Source organism: Pan troglodytes, chromosome 12 (genome assembly GCF_028858775.2).
Source record: "Pan troglodytes isolate AG18354 chromosome 12, NHGRI_mPanTro3-v2.0_pri, whole genome shotgun sequence".
Classification (NCBI taxonomy): domain Eukaryota; kingdom Metazoa; phylum Chordata; class Mammalia; order Primates; family Hominidae; genus Pan; species Pan troglodytes.
In genome coordinates this window covers 73,954,337-73,973,816 of record NC_072410.2, presented here as the reverse complement: position 1 = coordinate 73,973,816, position 19,480 = coordinate 73,954,337, and the positions used below count along the sequence as shown (strand labels likewise).

Genomic DNA, 19,480 nt, shown 5'->3' with positions numbered 1-19,480 from the left:
ATTGGCTTAAAATTCCCTCTTTTTGTGGTGTACTCTGCCAGGTTTAGTATCAGGATGATGCTGGCCTCATAGAATGAGTTAGGGAGGATTCCCTCTCTTTCTATTGATTGGAATAGTTTCAGAAGGAATGGTACCAGCTCCTCTTTGTACCTCTGGTAGAATTCAGCTGTGAATCCATCTGGTCCTGGACTCTTTTTGGTTGGTAGGCTATTAACTATTGCCTCAATTTCAGGACCTGTTATTGGTCTATTCAGAGATTTGACTTCTTCCTGGTTTAGTCTTGGGAGGGTGTATGTGTCCAGGAATTTATCCATTTCTTCTAGATTTTCTAGTTTATTTGCATAGAGGTGTTTATAGTATTCTCTGATGGTAGTTTGTATTTCTGTGGGATCAGTGGTAATATCCCCTTTATCATTTTTTATTGCGTCTATTTGATTCTTCTCTCTTTTCTTCTTTATTAGTCTTGCTAGCAGTGTATCTATTTTGTTGACCTATTCAAAAAACCAGCTCCTGGATTCATTGATTTTTTGAAGGGTTTTTTGTCTCTCTATCTCCTACAGTTCTGCTCTGATCTTAGTTATTTCTTGCCTTCTGCTACCTTTTGAATGTGTTTGCTCTTGCTTCTCTAGTTCTTTTAATTGTGATGTTAGGGTGTCAATTTTAGATCTTTCCTGCCTTTCCTTGTGGGCATTTAGTGCTATAAATTTCCCTCTACATACTGCTTTAAATGTGTCCCAGAGATTCTGGTACATTATGTCTTTGTTCTCATTGGTTTCAAAGAACATTTTTATTTTTGCCTTCATTTCGTTATGTACCCAGTAGTCATTCAGGAGCAGGTTGTTCAGTTTCTATGTAGTTGTGTGGTTTTGAGTGAGTTTCTTAATCCTGAGTTCTAATTTGATGGCACTGTGGTCTGAGAGACAGTTTGTTGTGATTTCTGTTCTTTTACATTTGGTGAGGAGTGTTTTACTTCCAATTATGTGGTCAATTTTAGAATAAATGCGATATGGTGCTGAGAAGAATGTATATTCTGCTGATTTGGGGTGGAGAGTTCTGTAGATGTCTATTAGGTCTGCTTGGTCCATAGCTGAGTTCAAGTCCTGGATATCCTTGTTAATTTTGTGTCTCATTGATCTGCCTAGTATTGACAGTTGGATGTTAAAGTCTCCCATTATTATTGTGTGGGAGTCTAAGTCTCTTCGTAGGTCTCTAAGAACTTGCTTTATGAATCTGGATGCTCCTGTATTGGGTGCATATATATTTAGGAAAGTTAGCTATTCTTATTGAATTGATCCCTTTACCATTATGTAATGGCCTTCTTTGTCTCTTTTGATCTTTGTTGGTTTAAGGTCTATTTTATCAGAGACTAGGATTGCAACCCCTGCTTTTTTTTTGCTTTCCCTTTGCTTGGTAGATCATCCTCCAGCCCTTTAGTTTGAGCCTATGTGTGTCTTTGCATGTGAGATGGGTCTCCTGAATACAGCACACTGATGGGTCTTGACTCGTTATCCAATTTTCCAGTCTGTGTCTTTTATTTGGGGCATTTAGCCCGTTTACATTTAAGATTAATATTGTTATGTGTGAATTTGATTCTGTCATTATGATGCTAGCTGGTTATTTTGCCTGTTAGTTGATGCAGTTTCTTCATAGCATCGATGGCCTTTACAATTTGGTATGTTTTTGCAGTGGCTGGCACTGGTTGTTCCTTTCCATGTTTAGTGCTTCCTTTAGGAGGTCTTGTATGGCAGGCCTGGTGGTGACAAAATCTCTCAGCATTTGCTTGTCTGTAAAGGACTTTATTTCTCCTTCACTTAAGAAGCTTAATTTGGCTGGATATGAAATTCTGTGTTGAAAATTCTTTTCTTTAAGAATGTTGAATATTGGCCCCCACTCTCTTCTGGCTTGTAGGGTTTCTGCTGAGAGATCAGCTGTTAGTCTGGTGGGCTTCCCTCTGTGGGTAACCCAACCCTTCTCTCTGGCTGCTCTTAACATTTTTTCCTTCATTTCAACCTTGGTGAATCTGACAGTTATGTGTCTTGGGATGGCTCTTCTGGAGGAGTATCTTTGTGGTGTTCTTTGTATTTCCTGAATTTGAATGTTGGCCTGCCTTGCTAGGTTGGGGAAGTTCTGGATAATATTCAGGAGTGTTTTCTAACTTGGTTCCATTCTCCCCATCACTTTCAGGTACACCAATCAAACGTAGATATGGTCTTTTAACATAGTCCCATATTTCATGAGACTTTGTTCGTTTGTTTTCACTTTTTTTTCTCTAATCTTGTCTTCTTGCTTTATTTCATTAATTTGATCTTCAGTGACTGATATCATTTCTTCCACTTGATCTAATTGGCTATTGAAGCTTGTGTATGCTTCACGAAGTTCTCATGCTGTGTTTTTCAGCTCCGTCACGTCATTTATGTTCTTTTCTACACTGATTATTCTAGTTAGCCATTCGCCTAACCTTTTTTCATGGTTTTTTAGCTTCCTTATGATGGGTTAGAACATGCTCCTTTGGCTTGAAGAAGTTTGTTATTACCCACCTTCTGAAGCCTACTTCTGTCAACTCATTAAACTCATTCTCCGACCAGTTTTGTTCCCTTGCTGGTGAGGAGTGGTGATCCTTTGGAGGAGAAGCGATGTTCTGGTTTTTGGAATTTTCAGCCTTTCTGCTCTGGTTTCTCCCCATCTTTGTGGTTTTATCTACCTTTGGTCATTGGTATTGGTGAGCTACAGATGGGGTTTTGGTATGGATGCCCTTTTTGTTGATGTTGATGCTATTCCTTTCTGTTTGTGAGTTTTCCTTCTAACAGTCAGGCCCGTCAGCTGCAGGTCTGTTGGAGTTTGCTGGAGATCCACTCCGGACCCTGTTTGCCTGGATATCACCAGCAGAGGCTGCAGGACAGCAAGTATTGCTGACTGATCCTTCCTCTTGAAGCTTTGTCCCAGAGGGGCACCTGCAGATGCTGGCCAGAGCTCTCCTGTGTGAGGTGGTTGTCAGCCTCTACTGGGATGTGTCTCCCAGTCAAGCTACATGGGGGTCAGGGACCCCTTGAGGAGGCAGTCTGTCTGTTATCAGAGCTTGAACACTGTGCTGGGAGAACCACTGCTCTCTTCAGAGCTGTCAGGCAGGGACGTTTAAGTCTGCAGAAGCTGTGCCCACAGCTGCCCCTTCCCCTAGGTGCTCTGTCCCAGAGAGATGAGGGTTTTCTCTGTAATTCCCTGACTGTGGCTGCTGCCTTTGTTCAGATAGGTCCTGCCCACAGAGGTGGAATTTAGAGAGGCAGTCAGCCTTGCTGAGCTGTATTGGGCTCCGCCCAGTTCGAGCTTCCTGGCAGCTTTGTTTACACAGAGTGCATAAAACCACCTACTCAAGCCTCAGCAATGGCGGATGTCCCTTCCAGCGTCTCAGGTCTATCTTAGACTGCTCTACTAGCAGCAAGAACTTCAAGCCAATGGATCTTAGCTTGCTGGGCTCTGTGAGCATGGGACCCAGCGAGCCAGGCACGGGAGGGAATCTCCTGGTCTGCTGGTTGTGAAGACCATGGGAAAAGCACAGTATTTGGTCAGGAGTGTATCGTTCCTCCAGGTACAGTCTCTCACAGCTTCCCTTGCCTAGGAAAGGGAAATCCCTGGACCCCTTGTGCTCCCTGGGTGAGGTGACGCCCTGCCCTGCTTCAGCTGGCCCTTTGTGGGCTGTACCCACTGTCCAGCCAGTCCCAATGAGATGAACCAGGTACTTCAGTTGGAAATGCAGAAATCACCCGTCTTCTGCATCGATCTCGCTGAGAGCTGCAGACTGGATCTGTTCCTATTCGGCCGTCTTGGAAACAATTTCCCATGTATCCTTTAAAACCCCTTTAACTGAGAGAGCCTGGCCATAATCCTTGCACCCTCAGAGAGTCTGACAGCAGCTCAGCCCTGTCCAACCAAGTGCCAGGGGCATGCCAGATCTTTGGCCTTAGATTCCCATGAGTGGATTCCAGGTGGGTAGCCAGCCTCTTTGCCAGCACATGAGGCCACCCCTCATATTTGGTGTTAGGGGTTGAATTGTATCCTCCAGCTAAAATTCATATCTTGACGTTCCCAATACCTCAGACCTTATTTAGAGATAGGGTCTTTACAGAGGTAATGAAGTTAAAATGAGTTTATTAGGGTGGGCTCTAATCCAATATGACTGCTATTCTTATTAAAAGGGGCAATTTGGAGATACCCACACACACACACACACACACATGCACACACATACACAATGTACCATGTGAAGACTGGAATTATGCTGCCACAACCAGAAAGAACTAGCACAAGCTAGGAGAGGCCTGGAATAGATGCTTTCTTCACAGCCCTCAGAGGGAGCCAACCCCTGCTGACACCTTGATTTTGGACATCTAGCTTCCAGAACTATAAGACAAAATTTCCGTTGTCTAAGCCTCTCGGTTTGGGGTACTTTATTATGGCAGCTGTGATACACTTTGTCTTTCCAACAGCAGCCTTTTCAGGTGCAGAGGCTGATGTCTCACATATCAGCTTGGGGATGATGTGGAGGGACACCCTAAGCAGTCCTGTTGGGGTACACTGGGCAGGGAGGGGAGGCAGCACCATTCTACTCACAAAGTTTTCGGCCCTGTGGCCCCACGGAAGGCTCCATTGTGCATCTTCTCCAGATGTACGTTTTCCTTTAGCTCCCTGTGGGGAAGGATATTGCCCTTAGTGGAGTTTGTACCTCATGTGTAAGCATTCATAGCTGCATATACACATGTTTAGACCAACCTATGTGCATGATGTATAGGGTTAAAAGGGGGAAAAAGGGTAAGTGGAGGGAAAGTGGGAAAAAGACAAGCTAGTTCTTAATGAAATTATGAAATTACTGGCATGTGTGTTGGCCACACCTTTTTTCTTCCATTCCCCCCTTCACTTGGTAGAACTCTGTCCTACAGCTTAAAGTACTCACCCTCTCCTGTCCTGGAGTTATGAAAGTTTACCACCAGACAGCTGGATAAGGATGAAATTGCTGCTCCAAGAGGCCAAGACTGAACGGCTGAAGTGCAGCCTACTCTTTGTTAGCCTCTCAGTCATTGTGACCGTGGAGGTCTCAGAGTGTGCTAATAGTAATATAATGAAGTTTGCAAATACTTGAAAAAGTAGGGTCCATTCAAAGTTATCCCTTTTGTAGTGTAATTTGCATTCTTTTTCTTTCAGATATGCATTTCTCTGTGGGTGAGAAAGAGGAGGACTTACAGCCTCTGTAGAAAATTGCCCCATGGGGCTGTGCAGTGTAAATGATCATCGCCAGGTGTATGTGTGTGTCATGGAAAAGGTGTTGAGGGCCTCTACTCTCAAGGCTGTGGAAGAAGCCAAAAGCTGTTATGCAAGTAGCTCCCTGAGGGCTCTGCTGCCTTGAGCTCAAAGTCATTCAGGCTAAACTCCTTAGGAGCAGCACAATCTGGTCCTCCTAGGCAGCCTCCTTTCTGGGCCCTGACACTGGTATCTCTAAGCACAGGCCCTTCTTTGAGTAGTCGAGGGAGCTAGAAGAGGAATCCCTGGGCTCAAGTCTGCCAGCCTTCTTTTGAGCACTTCCTCTCTATAAGAGAATGGTTGTGATTCAGAGCATCTGGAAAACCGTGGATGGTGGGAACAGTGTGCATCTACCGTTGATGTGATGATTTCAAGCGTGGGAACATGATTCTCTTACCACATTACAGTGTACACAGCAAAACAAACATACTAACACCCATTCCCTGCCTTCATTGCTGTTTAAGAACTGCAAAAACCCCTGCATCTCACTCTGGGTGGCTGTTTTCCACATTTCTACTAAGCATTTTCTTTGGAAACCCTCAGCCCTTTCATCAGAATCCACCTGTCAATCTCACATCGTCCCATCCCCTGGGTATATTTCTACTTTCAAAGAGATGAGATTGTCAGAATCAACTGCTGTTTAAAATCTAAATCAAAAGAAATGTTTCTTCCTAAACCTCCATAGCTCTTCTTCCTGATTCCGTTTGTTTTAATTATGTTCAGTTATAGTTATAAATCATTGAAACTGGGCTCTGTGAGCAAATTATTCTTGTGTCAGCCCAGTCAGATTAATTGTTCAAATTTCATGACAGAGCATTTCACACGTTTTATTAAAACTCAGATCTTTCTGTATACTGATAACTCTGTATTATGCAACTTGGTCAAAAAATAAATCAATTTGCCACATTTTCCTGGGGGTCACTTTTGAGAATTCTCCCAATGACGTGACCTTGCGGTGTGAGAAGCACAGGCAGGATGACCTTTTGACGCACAGGGGAAGAACCCACAAGCTCCGCCAAAGTTTTCCCAGCTTGGGTGCTCTGGGAACAGTAGGGACTGACTCCTAGACCCCTCAGGTGCCTCAGGGCCACCTTCTGCAGCTGCCCCTGTCTTTCCTGTGCTGCCTTAGTAAGTCAGGTGTTTGCGAACTTTGCAGGACTTCAGTATCGTTGTGTTCTGAACAACTTTGGACAGGTCTATTTATGAGGAAGGGTTGAATGTATCGTTTGAAAATTTTGCTTGACAGTTTTGAAAACTGCTCCTCCCCTGCTACTTAAACTCTTTAATGGGTGACCTTGCCCTTAGAAGAGAATTCAGACTCCTTTCCCATGGCTGCTCAGTCCTGCTCCATCTCCTTCATCTCCAGTCTCCCCCTTGCTAAAGACCCTCCAGCCACACTGGCCTCCCCTCAATTCCTGGGACTTACCAACTTAGTTCCTTTTCCAGCTCAGGACCTTTGCATATCTGCTCCCTCTTTCTGTAACGTGCTTCCCTCACTGTTGACACAGTGGAATCCTTGTCATCCTTCAGGCTCAGCCTAAATATCACGTCCTCAGTGAGGCCATCCTGGGTACCTTGCCTAAATTGTTCACCCCTCATACTCTCTCAGATCTCAGTAACAGGTTATTTCCTTCATAGTATATATTACCCTTGTAATAATTTTATCTATTATTTGCTTTTTTTTGTCTGTCTTTTCTGATAGAACAGAAACTACATAAGGGCAGGGACTGTGACCTCTCTACCATCGCAGACTCAGTACCTAACACGGTGCTTAGTATATCAGTGGTGCTTAATAAATGTTTGTTGAATGAAATTAAGTTTGTTCTTGGCAAACTGACTCATGTTCTTGATTTCCTCTTTCTTGCAACAGTGAGATACAGGGTATACAGGATGTTGACTAATTGAACTTTTCATAGTTCATGTCCATTTTGGCATCTCTGTAACAGCTGAAATGCTGCTGACCATCTGAAATCTTCCCTCCTAAATTTCTGTTTTTCCTGACCTCACACAGACATACTGTGTTGGTTTTTCTCCCATCTGTTTTATTTTGCTCTTGCTTCTCTTGCTCATCTTGTTTCCCTTTAATTTAACATTCAGTTCTTTTATTTTTCCCCCTGTTCAGGTGACCTCAGCCACACAGGACTTCAGCTATCCCCTCTATTCAGATGATCCTGGCATTTGTGTCTCTAGCCCTGCCCTACCCCTTCCAGCCTTCCGTCCTTCCTGCTAACAGATGAACCTTCTTTAAGCACTCATCTCATACTTCCATCTCAGAACTTTCAATGGCTTCTCATTTTCTGGAGAAGAGAGTCTAAACTCTTTACTATGGCATCTAAGGCCCTTCCTGTTTTGTCCCTAACTCGTATCTAGAAAGTACTATCTGCTGGTCTATGAACACATCTTATAATTCCTCCTCTGGACCATTCTTCTGGCTGTCCTCTGCTTGGAAGGCATTTTTCCTCTCTTTTTGCCTAAGTTATGCCCAGCTCAAAGCCCACCTTTCTCAGAGGCTTTCTATACTTTCCTTTCCTGCTGCCTTTGAAATCCCAGAGGACTTTACCTCTCTCTGAGGATGCTTCATGCTTTGCCTTCTGTTTTAGTTAGTAGTCAATGTGCAGTTTATACACTATTTGGAGATGCTTCTTCCTATGCTGTAAGCTCCTGTAGGGCGACACTAGGACTTAATCATCTTCATTCCCCCTCAAAATACAGCATGTTTCTTCAAACACAGCTGATGCTTGGTAAACATTTGTAGAGTGAATAATGGAATGAGGCATCTGAGAGAACTGTGCCAGGAGATGATATAAATGCCTCTGATTTAAGTTTGTCAGAAATCGATTTAATTGGCCAGAGTGAACACTTCATTAACTTAAGGGTTTTTGTTAATGAACCTTTCATTAAGTCATCAAGTCAAAAAGAACATGAGAGCAAATTCACCCCATGATAGGAGAACAACTTTAAAAATTCTGCAATTTCTTGAACACTTAGTATGTGCAACTATGCTGTGCTAAGCACACAAAAGTATAATCTTGTTGAATTGTTTACTTATAATTAATTATATTATATATTATATAATAAATAAGCACCTACTGTATGCCAGGCACAGCGTTAAGTACTGAGGATATGACATTTTCAAAACAAGCCTATTATTGGATCCATTTTATGAATGAAGACACTGTGGCTTAGATCGGTTAAGTAACTTGCTTAAGGTCATACCAGCTGTTAAATAGTGGGACTGGAGTTTGAGTCCCACTCACTCTGAAGTCTATTCTTTTAGCCACCAAACTATATAGCACATATCAATATAATAGAGGCTTTTGTTACGTATCTATAATTAAAAATAAATAGCATATTGTACAGAATTTTGCTACCCAATATTAGACTGTGCTACCCAACTTCAGACTGACAGCATCAGCATCTCCTGAAGCTTGTTAAAATTGCAAATTCTCAGGCCCTACCTAGATCCACTGAATCCAAGTTTCTGGGGGTAGGGCCCAGGAATCTGTGTTTTAACAATCTGCAGATTCTTCGTAGGTGTGTAAAAATTTGAGAAGCATTAGTATAGATCATGGTTTATACAACTTATTGATTTTAAAAGCCTTTTTTTGTTTATTTTCCATAATTTTGGCTTTAATCGAACTTTTCATGTGCTCTTAGTTTTTATTATGCACAAATTGCAGGGTGACTGTGACCTCACCCTGTACTTGCTATGGTTCAAATGTCCCCAGCCCCACAAACTTTGTGAATATGCCACTCTTTTAGAAGAGGATCCATAGAAGGAAAGAGAGGTTGAGAACAGTGAGGGAAACAGTAGCGATGCTCTTCTTGAGTTAAAGGATGTTAACATCAAGAACTGGGTAGGGTGTGGTGAAAACACAAAGCTCCCTACCTTGTGGAAAATGAGCTTCCTCCCACACTAGCAGTACAGAGATGGGACTCTCTGAGTGGGTCTGTTGTGGCTGACAAGACTGGTAAATGGTGGTGTTATCTGATTTCTCTGCAGTGGGGCCAGGAGAAGAATTTCTTTCTGAAATTCTGCTTCCTCTAACACACCATCAACCTGAGTGAGGGGGCTAGAGAGGGAGGCATTGAGTTGCAGGAGGCATAAAGTAGGGTGTTGAATATTGCAGTAAACTGTCAACTTCAATGTATCCAGGCTGCATCTGTCTTTGAAATCAGGGTGCTCTGGGGTTTCTAGCCAGCCAGTTGCCTAGTAACATGCATGAAACACTGAGGGCTAGCCACTTGAAAGTTTATTTTTGCCCTGAGTTAGTTGCTGAAGATTGCATGTGATCTTGTAGCCAGAGTAATATTTCATTTTTATTCCTGAGCTGGGGAAATAAGCAAATACTTACAGTGCAGTCAGCGTCGTCCCATTGAACGCATGACTTTGTACTTCTTCAAATCCATTTCCATATAGTTTGCTGAAGGAGGGAGGAGAGGGTTTAGGAATGGGAAGAAACTGAAAGAAACAGTTTGGAAACACATTTTTCCTCCTGTAACATATATCACTAACGTTATTACAGGCATTCATAATATCTAGTTCTCCATCATCACCACCACCATCAATTTATTAAGTGTCTATTAAGTGCTAGATACTTCATCAGCCACTCTATGTTTATTTTATGATTTAATCCTCATCATCATTTCCATTATACCGACAAGAAGCCTAACCCTCAGTGTGGTTATGTAGCTTGCTTAATGTCAAAGGAAAACAGTGGCATAGCTGGGATCCAAGGCCAGAGATGTTTAACACTTAAGCCTTTCCTCTGGTTTTGCAGGCCTGTGTGGGCATATGGGTTTTCTGGGTGTTGAAAGCTGAGGGCAGAGGAAGCCTCCAGCACTGAGCCCACTTTTTTTTTTTTTTTCTTGGATGAGTATGTGGTTTTGCTGATGTCAGATTTGGCTCCACAACCAAGAAGATTTCAATGTCTGTAAACAGTTCTTTAAGACCATTAGTGGATAGTGAATCAATTTACTTGGGCATAACCAGCATTTAAAAAATCTACATAGAAAAAATAAAAAGTATTAGAGCATTTTGCAAGTGATTAGGGTATTAATGTTTATGAAACTTTATCCCACCATTTTTTATGATATATACCTATAAATACACACACACACATACATATATACTTCTACCCAGAATAAGACATAAGAGGATCCTTAGAACACAGATATGGGGAAATGTTTGAGCCACAAAGGAGTCTAGAGGGAATCAAGCAGCACATTGTCATTTTGCAAAGAAGGAAATAGGCTCAGTGAGGGAAAGTGACCTGTCTAAAGCCTACAACTGGCATAAATGGGACTAGGATATGCTTTGTCTGGGGCTACATCCAGCACATCAATTTTGCTGATTCTTTTTACTTTTCCTCCACTCATAACCTCATGGGCTACCCATCCTCTTCCTGTAGGATTGTATTTCATGTCGTGTTCTCAGTGGGGCCTTTACTGGCTGCCCTATTTAAAACACCAATTTCCTGTTTCCCCCTACTTTCCCTATACTCCTTCCCTGATTTGCTTTGCCTCCGTTGCTTTATCATCATCTGACCCATGATTACATTTTATGTTTTTATTGTTTACCTCCTCCATGAGAACATATCCTCCTGTATCTAGAACAGTGCATGGCACCTGGGAGTATTACAGTAAATATATATTAAATAAATTGGATGACCAAATGGGAATTTCTTACCATAAATCATAGCCAAACAAGTTTGAAAGCTACTGCCTTAGATGGAAATATATTTGTATAAATTCTTTGTGAATGATGATGTAAAACCCACGTGAGAAAGGGCTGTGGTGTGATGTAAAGTTAAGCTCCTTATATCTGCCAAGACCCTAACTTCCCTTCGCAGGATTGCTGGAAGCTGGCCAGGGACAGGCTGTGGGGTGTGACTTGAGAAATGGTTCAGAAACATGCTTCACTTGTTCCTGCTCCAGGTAGCTGTTGTCTGCAAGGCCTCTCTAGTCTTTGTTAAACAAAATGAGCATGGAGTTTCACATTGTGGGGTGTGTGTATGTGTGTAACATCAACAGCATGTATGTACTCTGTGTGTATGTATGTATGGTCTCCTTCCACCAAGCCACAACACAACTGAGACAAACCGACATACAAATAAAGGTGTGACTCATGTTGAAGTATAATATTTAAGCTCTGAAATTCAGAAAATATAACTAGAGATTACAAAATAATTCTTAAGTCTCCTCGTTAGATTCAGTTCAAAGAGGGCAGGGGAGAATATTTAATTCATTTCTTAAACTCCTGGGGCCTCACAGAATGCCTGGTGCCCAGCTCAGTCAATAGCCTGAGTAAAGCAGCAGCTTTGCCTTTCCCCGGGAAGGGGAGGCTTCCATGGTTTCCCAGGCTCTCATATGCTTTCTTCTGAGATTCTTCAGAGTTTACAGCTTCACATACTAGCTCTCCCATATTGGATTACTGGATGCCACTTTCAATAGTTTTCATCCCCTTCTATATTGCAGAATCTGAAGCATGTTTCCGAACCATTTCTCAAGTTACACCCCACAGCTTGTCCCTGGCCAGCTTCCAGCAACCCTGCAAAGAGAAGCTAGGGTCTTGGCAGATACAAGGAGCTTAACTTTACATCACACCACAGGCCTTTCTCAAATAACTTATATTTCCATCTAAGTCAATAGCCTTCAAAATTGTTTGGTTATGATTTATGGTAAGAAATTCATCTTACATATTCTCATTTGGTCATCCCATTCATTTAATGTATATTTACTGTAATACTCCCAGGTGCCAGGCACTGTTCTAGATACAGGAGGATATGTTTCTCTGGAGGAGGCAAACAATAAAAACATAAAATATAATCATGGGTCAGCTGATGATAAAGCAATGGAGGCAAAGCCAATCAGTTTCACATACTAGCTCTACCATGTTGGATTACTGGATGCCACTCTCAGTAGTTTTCTTCCCCTTCTATATTGTGGAATCTGAGAACATAGGTACAGGGTTGATGCCTGTTGTCTGCATAATTATACACAACCTTGTTGCTTCCTTAGAAGCTCAATTTCACCAGAATTTTTTAAAATTTTGCACCTAGGATATTAGTCTTTGGCAGTCTCCTGCCATTTTAGGGGTTGAATTGCTTTATAGCAGTCTCTTTCAGATAAAGGAATCACAATCTTTTTCTGAACTTCCTTAAGTTTGATTTCTTAGACTCTTGCCCGGTATTTGTCAAAACTTTCTCCTCCATCCACTGAATTAGAATCACCTGGAGTTGCTTGTCAAAAATGCAGACTCAGACCTATTAAATCAGAAACTAATAGTGGTATCCAAAAATATGCACTTTTATAACAAGCTCTCCCAGTGAGCCTTCAGTATGCCAGTTTGAGAACCTTTGCCCTAGGGTATGTCATAGGATGATACTGTTCTCATCATTCCCATGGGGCAAATCAGATGGTCATTGGCTTGGAATTGTGTCCAGAGTCTAGTCCCTGGATTGCTTTCTCTACCTTCTAAGTGATGATCGCACTACACATGGAGTAGATGAAGAAAAGATAGCCCTTGCTTTGTTTTCACCAAAGCTGCTAACAGATGTCTAGATGCCCATTACTCATCACAGCTGCATGCTGCCCTGATCCTTGTTTGATACATGTTAGGATTTTGTGCTTTTCTGTTAGACTCACAGTGTCACAAGTGTACCCTTGTGGTTAAGTCTGCAGGACTGAACCCAATTGCTTGAATCCCAGCTCTGCTGCTTACAATCTGAATTACTTTGGGCAAGTTACTTACCATCTCTGTACATTAGTTTCCTAATCTGAAAAGATGATAATAGTATCAACCTCATAAAGCTATTGTAAGGACTAAAAATGTAAATATATGTTAAACATTTATAAGTAGGTTCTGGAATACAATAAATGCTTAATGTGTTGATCTTATTATTATTATTATTATTATATTTTTCAGTAGCCTCTAGCCTTCTGACCAGAACAGAGGTAAAGGATCTCCCTTTCCATGCTCTGGACAGGATTTCTGTGAAATACAAGCGTGTTGTTTAATTGAACTATCATCCTTCTCCAATGAAGTAGGGGGTCTTTCTCTTCCTGGGCAGAGCAAGTCAGGTCAGTGGCCTGGGCTGCACTAAATGTACTCACATGCTGAAGGCTCTCAAACACCTTTGGTCTGTACTAGCGTCATGGACTTTTTTGCCTTTAGACATTTTCCATGTCTTTTTTTTTTTTTTTTCTGAATAGCCTCAGTCCTGCTTGTCTCAACTTTCTAAACAACGTGGCCCACTGTTTCAGTTGCTCTTGTCTCTTTTCTTACCGGTCACACACAATAGAATGTGCTGCCTTGTTGTGATTAAAAGAGAAGCTTCCTTACTTTGGAGAAATTACAAATGTGAGTGGGAGACCTCATGCTGTCAGTCTTGCACAATGCTTTTAATGCCCTTAAAAAAACATCTGGAGAGTCACTTCAGATAACTTTTTTCCAAAACATCATGGTGTCAGAATTAAATGAGAAAGGCTTCCTTTGCTTTACTTTGAGGATTTTGTCACAGGCACAAAAATGAAGATTTTCCACCTCCCCCAACTTCTCCTCTATTACAATAGCTGTACCTAACTTTAAAGCATTGTCTAGGTTCTCTACTCAAATGTTAGTAATTGTGAATCGGACAGAATGGCACCTTTTTGTTCAAAATAAGATTTGGGCTTTAGATATTAATCACAGATGATACTCTAATTCTGAATGCTGCTTTATCATGAACCCCAAATATTCCTGGGGCTCTAAAAGCACTTCTGGGATTCTAATATTAACAGTATTAGACATTCTTCTATAGTTTCCTTTTGGATCACCCGGTTTCTGGATGATTTCGAAGAAGAAAGCTTAATTTATGTTTACAGATACTCAGGGTCTCAAAAAAGTGGACCCATTGCTAAAAGGCAAAGCATACCGTTTTAGAAGATATCTTTTAGAAAATATGGTGGTATATTTGTAAGCAATTTTTTTTTCAAATGACTATACAAACAGCATTCTAAAGAAAAGAAAAGGAAGTCCTAAATTCACCACTTTCTTCCCTATGTGGAACTTTGCTGAAGTCCTTTTATAGCTGAATAATTCCTTATGTATAAAGACACTTCCCTAGTGGATGTGCTGGCAGTGGTTAGATGGGTAACTGTGACCTGGTTACTACTATGTGCTGCTGTAACTCTAGTTATGAATCAGGGTCCACCCATTTCTGGGGGTTCATAGTCTCTATAGCAATGGATCCCTCTCCCTGTATTGCTGTGCCTCCTGCCTCTCAGCAGCACTGAGTTTTCATGTTTCTTTCTACCTCAGCCATGTTCATGTCAACTTATATGTCTTTACTATATGTAATAATAAAAAGGGTGACAGGCATCAGAAAGAATGATAACAATAAAGGATTCTAGGCCGGGCATGGTGGCTCACACCTGTAATCCCAGCACTTTGGGAGGCTGAGGCAGGCGGATCACGAGGTCAGGAGATCAAGACCATCCTGGCTAACACAGTGAAACTCTGTCTCTATTAAAAATACAAAAAATTAGCCGGGCATGGTGGTGGGTGCCTGTGGTCCCAGCTACTTGGGAGGCTGAGGCAGGAGAATGGTGTGAACCCGGGAGGCAGAGTGTGCAGTGAGCCGAGATAGCGCCACTGCAGTCCAGCCTGGGTGAAAGAGTGAGACTCTGTCTCAAAAAAAAAAAATAAAATAAAAAGGATTCTAAAATGTTGAATAAGTTTTTTGAAAAATTCACATTCTATAGTGATACTCAAAAACAGACAGACCAAGAGAGAACAGGGAAAGGGGGAAAAAAGTAAGCATCTTCTTTACAGAAAGGTGTTGGCTAATACATGTAGAAGAATGATAGCATGTAAAAACTACCATTTTGTGACTCCCTTTGTAACAACTGAATAATCAGTGGAGGCTGAAACCATTGGATGAAAAGTTGTTGGCCAACTGAATAGTCACATGAACTCGAAGTGTACCACCATAGTTTACTTATTAATGACAGAGGAAAATGTGCTCTTACAATAGAGATCTGGCGGTCACTGCCTTAAGCAAGCAGCCAAGTAGTGGGACAGTGTGACATAATGTACTTCCTGGTTTGATGTAGTGTAGTGTGAGAGACACAGCACCCCCTTTGCAGTGTTCTTGTAGGAATATTTGACCTGAATCTAGACATGGCAATATAGTCAGCTGAATCCAGACAACTGTCTTGGGCTCCTCAAAGGATCCTATGTCATACAGAACAGAGGAAGGAAGCTGGACAGTTTGGGAGATGGGGGAAAGATGTGGGTAGTGAGGATGGGAGGACAAAGGGAAATAACAGTAAAAATGCAATGCATAAACTTTGATTGGAGTCTTAGTTCAAAAAAATCTATAAAAGATATTTTTATTGGAATATGGACTGTAGGTTAGATAATATCATTCATGTTGATTTTCTTAGGTGTGATGGCATTGTAGTTATGTAGAATGTCCATGTTTTAGGGAGATACATGCTGAAGTATTTAGGGATGAAATATCATGATGTCTATAAACTTCTTTTGGATGGCTTGGCAAAAGGGCAGTGTGTGGTATGTACTCACATACATAGAGATGGAGTGGGTGTGGCAAGCTGCTAATAGTTGATGAATCTACATAAGGTGCATAGGGGCCTTCATCATACTGTTCTTTCCATCTGTCAATTAAAAGACAAATGGAAAGTGCCTCAATTTGTCAGTTAAAAATTTCAAAAAAAAAAAACATTTAAAAGGAGATGATGAGATGTGATGTTTTCAAGATGGTCTGAAACAACTGGCCTGCTCCAGGTTGCTAAGTATGAGCTTTTAACTGTGATTAATTGTAATTGTGGTGATTGTGTAGTTGACACAAAGTGATTTGATTCACACAAGGAGGTAGTAATCCCTTTGAATAGACAGAGACAGAGGTATGTCAAAGTGGGATGACCTGACTAAGGCTGCTTGGCTGGTTAGACACAGAGCCAGGACTGAAGCCCAGACTCCCTGTTTCAACACAGTAGAGAGACCCAGCAGTCTCTCTACTGTGGCTTGTCATGGGTGCAGCCTGGAATCGTCATGCCTTTCCAGACATCACTTCTCTGTAGGGTCTTAGAAAATTAATTGCTATGACCTTTCCATTTCTTTGTGGAGTTAAGATGTGAATCAAGATTGTCTCTTTTTTTGAGACTGGTGTGACCAATCACCTAGAATATTTTGAAGGTAGCACAGTTAAATTCTGCTTATTTGGGAAGGAGGGGCATTTCAAGGTGGCCTCTTGAGGAGATTTAATGAACAACCAAAGTGGCTATAAAGGGACATAAAAGCATAATGCATAGTTTTAGCATTAGCCCCACTGAGTTTCTCCAGCATCAAGTGAAGTGTTTTCTTTTCATTAAATGAGCTCACAGTTGGTAAAGATTTGGGTAGGGGGAGGGCAAGACAGGTTCTACAAAAAGCAAAATCTCAAATACCACTAATAATGAAAAGAGAAGGCTTGCTTTCATTATTTTCTAATTAGAGAGTTGAACTTTATAGCTGAGAAAATAAGGCTTTCCTCTTTAAGAGTAATACCCTTTTTCCAGCAGGCTGCTCCACACGATCCTTTGCTTACAGAGGGGCCCATTCAGCAGAGAACAAGTGCCAGGCAAATGACTAATCACTCCCCTTCCAGATGAAGGGCCAAGAATGAGAAGGGGAATGGAACTACAATGTCCCACAGGCTCTCTGGCAGAGATGGAGCCTCAATCTTTATTAACTTCAGCATGGGGAAATTACACCCTACTGGCATGCACTCTTTTTCTTAAAATCATGAGCAACATAAGTTAATGTCCCTGTCATAAGAAAACCATGAAGCTCTCTGTGCACATACTGAAGTATGATGTGTGAGAAGGAATCTTTGGTTACTCTTTGAGTCTGGTGGGGTGGCCCAGACTTGTGAGCTCATAGTTACCTATGGATTATCCCAACATTGATTTTCTTCTTCACCCTCCTCCATGTCTTCTGCCTTTTCGTTCCTACTTCACTCCACTCCCATCATTGTACATTTACCTGGGAGGAATACCTATTGGTCTCTGATTATTTTTAGATTTAGATCAAAGTTGAAGGGAGTCGTGGATATTTGTGTTCTTTGAATAAAGCCTACTCTATTGAATAGATTATTTTATTACTTTTTCCAGAGTTACCTCCAAGCCTGTCTCCTTGTCCTGGCACTTAAGGGTCTCTGCAATTCAGTGTCCTCTCCATCTCAGCCAGTTATCTAAACTCACTTTCCATTCCTTAAACAGCATGTTTACTCCCAAGTAGTAGCCTCACCCTGTTCTCCTCCTGCCATGCTTTTGCTCCTGCCATCTCTTCACTTGGATTCCTTACTCTGCGTTTCTCTGTATGTTGTGGTACCACATAATGGTTAAGAACATGACTCTGGAGCCATACTGTCTGGGAAGAAATCTTGACCTGAGATAGAGATACTTAACCTCTTGATGCCTTGGTCTCCTCATCTAAAAGTAGGGTTGATAGTTCCTATCTCATAAGGTTGCTATGGGACTTAAAAAGTACTTAAAAACAGTGCGGGTATTTAATAAGGGCTACATACATATTAGCTGCTATTTTCACATTTACCCATATAAATGTTACTGATTCCATGAGGTCTAATTCAAATCTGTTAGCTCTACCATAAAGCCTCTCTGACTTCCCCAGCCCAAAAGGACTTCTCTAAGATCTTATTTCTAGGTACCACACACTCTCATAGTGAATATCTACTAGCTTGTATTATTATTTTATGTTTTCCCCCTCATTGAGACTATGAACTTCTCGAGGACATGAATCTAATCCTATGTCTTTTGTGTTCTTGATATAGACATGTGGGGAGACCGCAAATCCTAAGGCATGTGATATCACCTCATTTGGAATTTGTTTGTTGAATACCTTGTTTTTGGTGGGGGACATGATGAATGAGTAGTTCCAGATCCATTATGCAATGGTGAGTTGAAAACACTTTATAAGCAGCCGGTAGAGCTGTGGTGTGTGAGGGAAGTGGCAGGATTGGAGAGACTGTTGAGAAATATTTCTAGGATCAACAGAATCTCTTTCCTGGTGTTCAAGAGTTGCAAGTAAAGAGTATGGGTTATTTTTGAAATTATTTTTGGTTGCCGCTCTGTATTCTTTTGATTGCAGTAATCTGAGATGAAGCTACATGGTCACAGCTTTGTAACATGGCAATTATACATGTAAAATTACACTACACAAAGTAAAAGTACTATACAAAGGCAGTGCACCAAGGATACCAATTTTTAGAATCCAGTGATATAAAAGAGAGTCCTCTGAGATGATCTCTTCTTTTGCTTCACATCTATCTCTTCATTTCAGAGTCATTCCAATCCATGTTTTCTCTTTTTTCTTTAAGGGTGAGCTCCTTTATTGCCTCATCACAATTTTGCCATGGGCTGTAACCAAAGCAGAAAGAGTGAGAGGGATATGGATTTTAGGAGCAGAATTAAATCAGGGTCACTGGGCTTTAGGTATAAAGAAATGAGGCCAGGGGGTGGTGACTCATGCCTGTTTTCCCAGCACTTTGGGAGGCCAAGGAGGGCAGGTCATGAGGTCAAGAGATGGAGACAATCCTGTCCAACATGGTGAAACCCTGTCTCTACTAAAAATACAAAAATTAGCTGGGTGTGGTGGCACACGCCTGTAGTCGCAGCTACTCGGGAGGCTGAGGCAGGAGAATCACTTGAACCCAGGAGGCAGAGGTTGCAGTGAGCCAAGACTGCGCCACTGCACTCCAGCCTGGTGACAGAGCGAGACTCAGTTTCAATAAAATAAAATATGCTGCCCAGGATGCTGCTTCTGAATGGTACGGCAGTGGAGGGCTCCCATGTGAAGATGTATGGCAGGGATTCCAGAGGGAAGGAAGTCTGGCAAGTGTCCTGTGAAGAACATGGGTTGAGTTATCTTAGTGGAGTGCTCTTCAAACTTTAATGTACATGTGAATCACTTGGGATCTTGTAAAAAGCATATTCTGAGTTAGTAGGTCTGCGGTGAGCTATTTCTAACTAGAGGATATGGTTTAGATCTGTGTTTCCACAAAATTGCATTACAAATTATAATCCCCAGTGTTGGAGGTGGGGCCTGGTGGGAGGTGACTGGATCATGGGGGTGGTTTCTCATGAATGGTTTAGCACCATCCCCCTAGTGCTGTTCTTGTGATAGAGT

At 41.7% G+C, this 19,480-nt stretch overlaps 2 protein-coding genes across 2 annotated transcripts in view; one reads left to right on the top strand and one right to left on the bottom strand.

Moving 5' to 3' along the window:
- Nucleotides 1-19,480, bottom strand: part of LHCGR (luteinizing hormone/choriogonadotropin receptor) — a 69,351-nt gene that overhangs the window by 16,722 nt on the left and 33,149 nt on the right. Inside the window, exons 7-8 of the mRNA XM_003309005.5 lie at nt 9,645-9,713; nt 4,606-4,680 (exon numbers count right to left, since the gene is read on the bottom strand). Coding sequence (XP_003309053.2) covers nt 4,606-4,680; nt 9,645-9,713 — 144 coding nt within the window. The remainder of the gene's footprint in view (nt 1-4,605; nt 4,681-9,644; nt 9,714-19,480) is intronic.
- Nucleotides 1-19,480, top strand: part of GTF2A1L (general transcription factor IIA subunit 1 like) — a 121,041-nt gene that overhangs the window by 86,607 nt on the left and 14,954 nt on the right. The gene's annotated exons all lie outside the window — the stretch shown is intronic.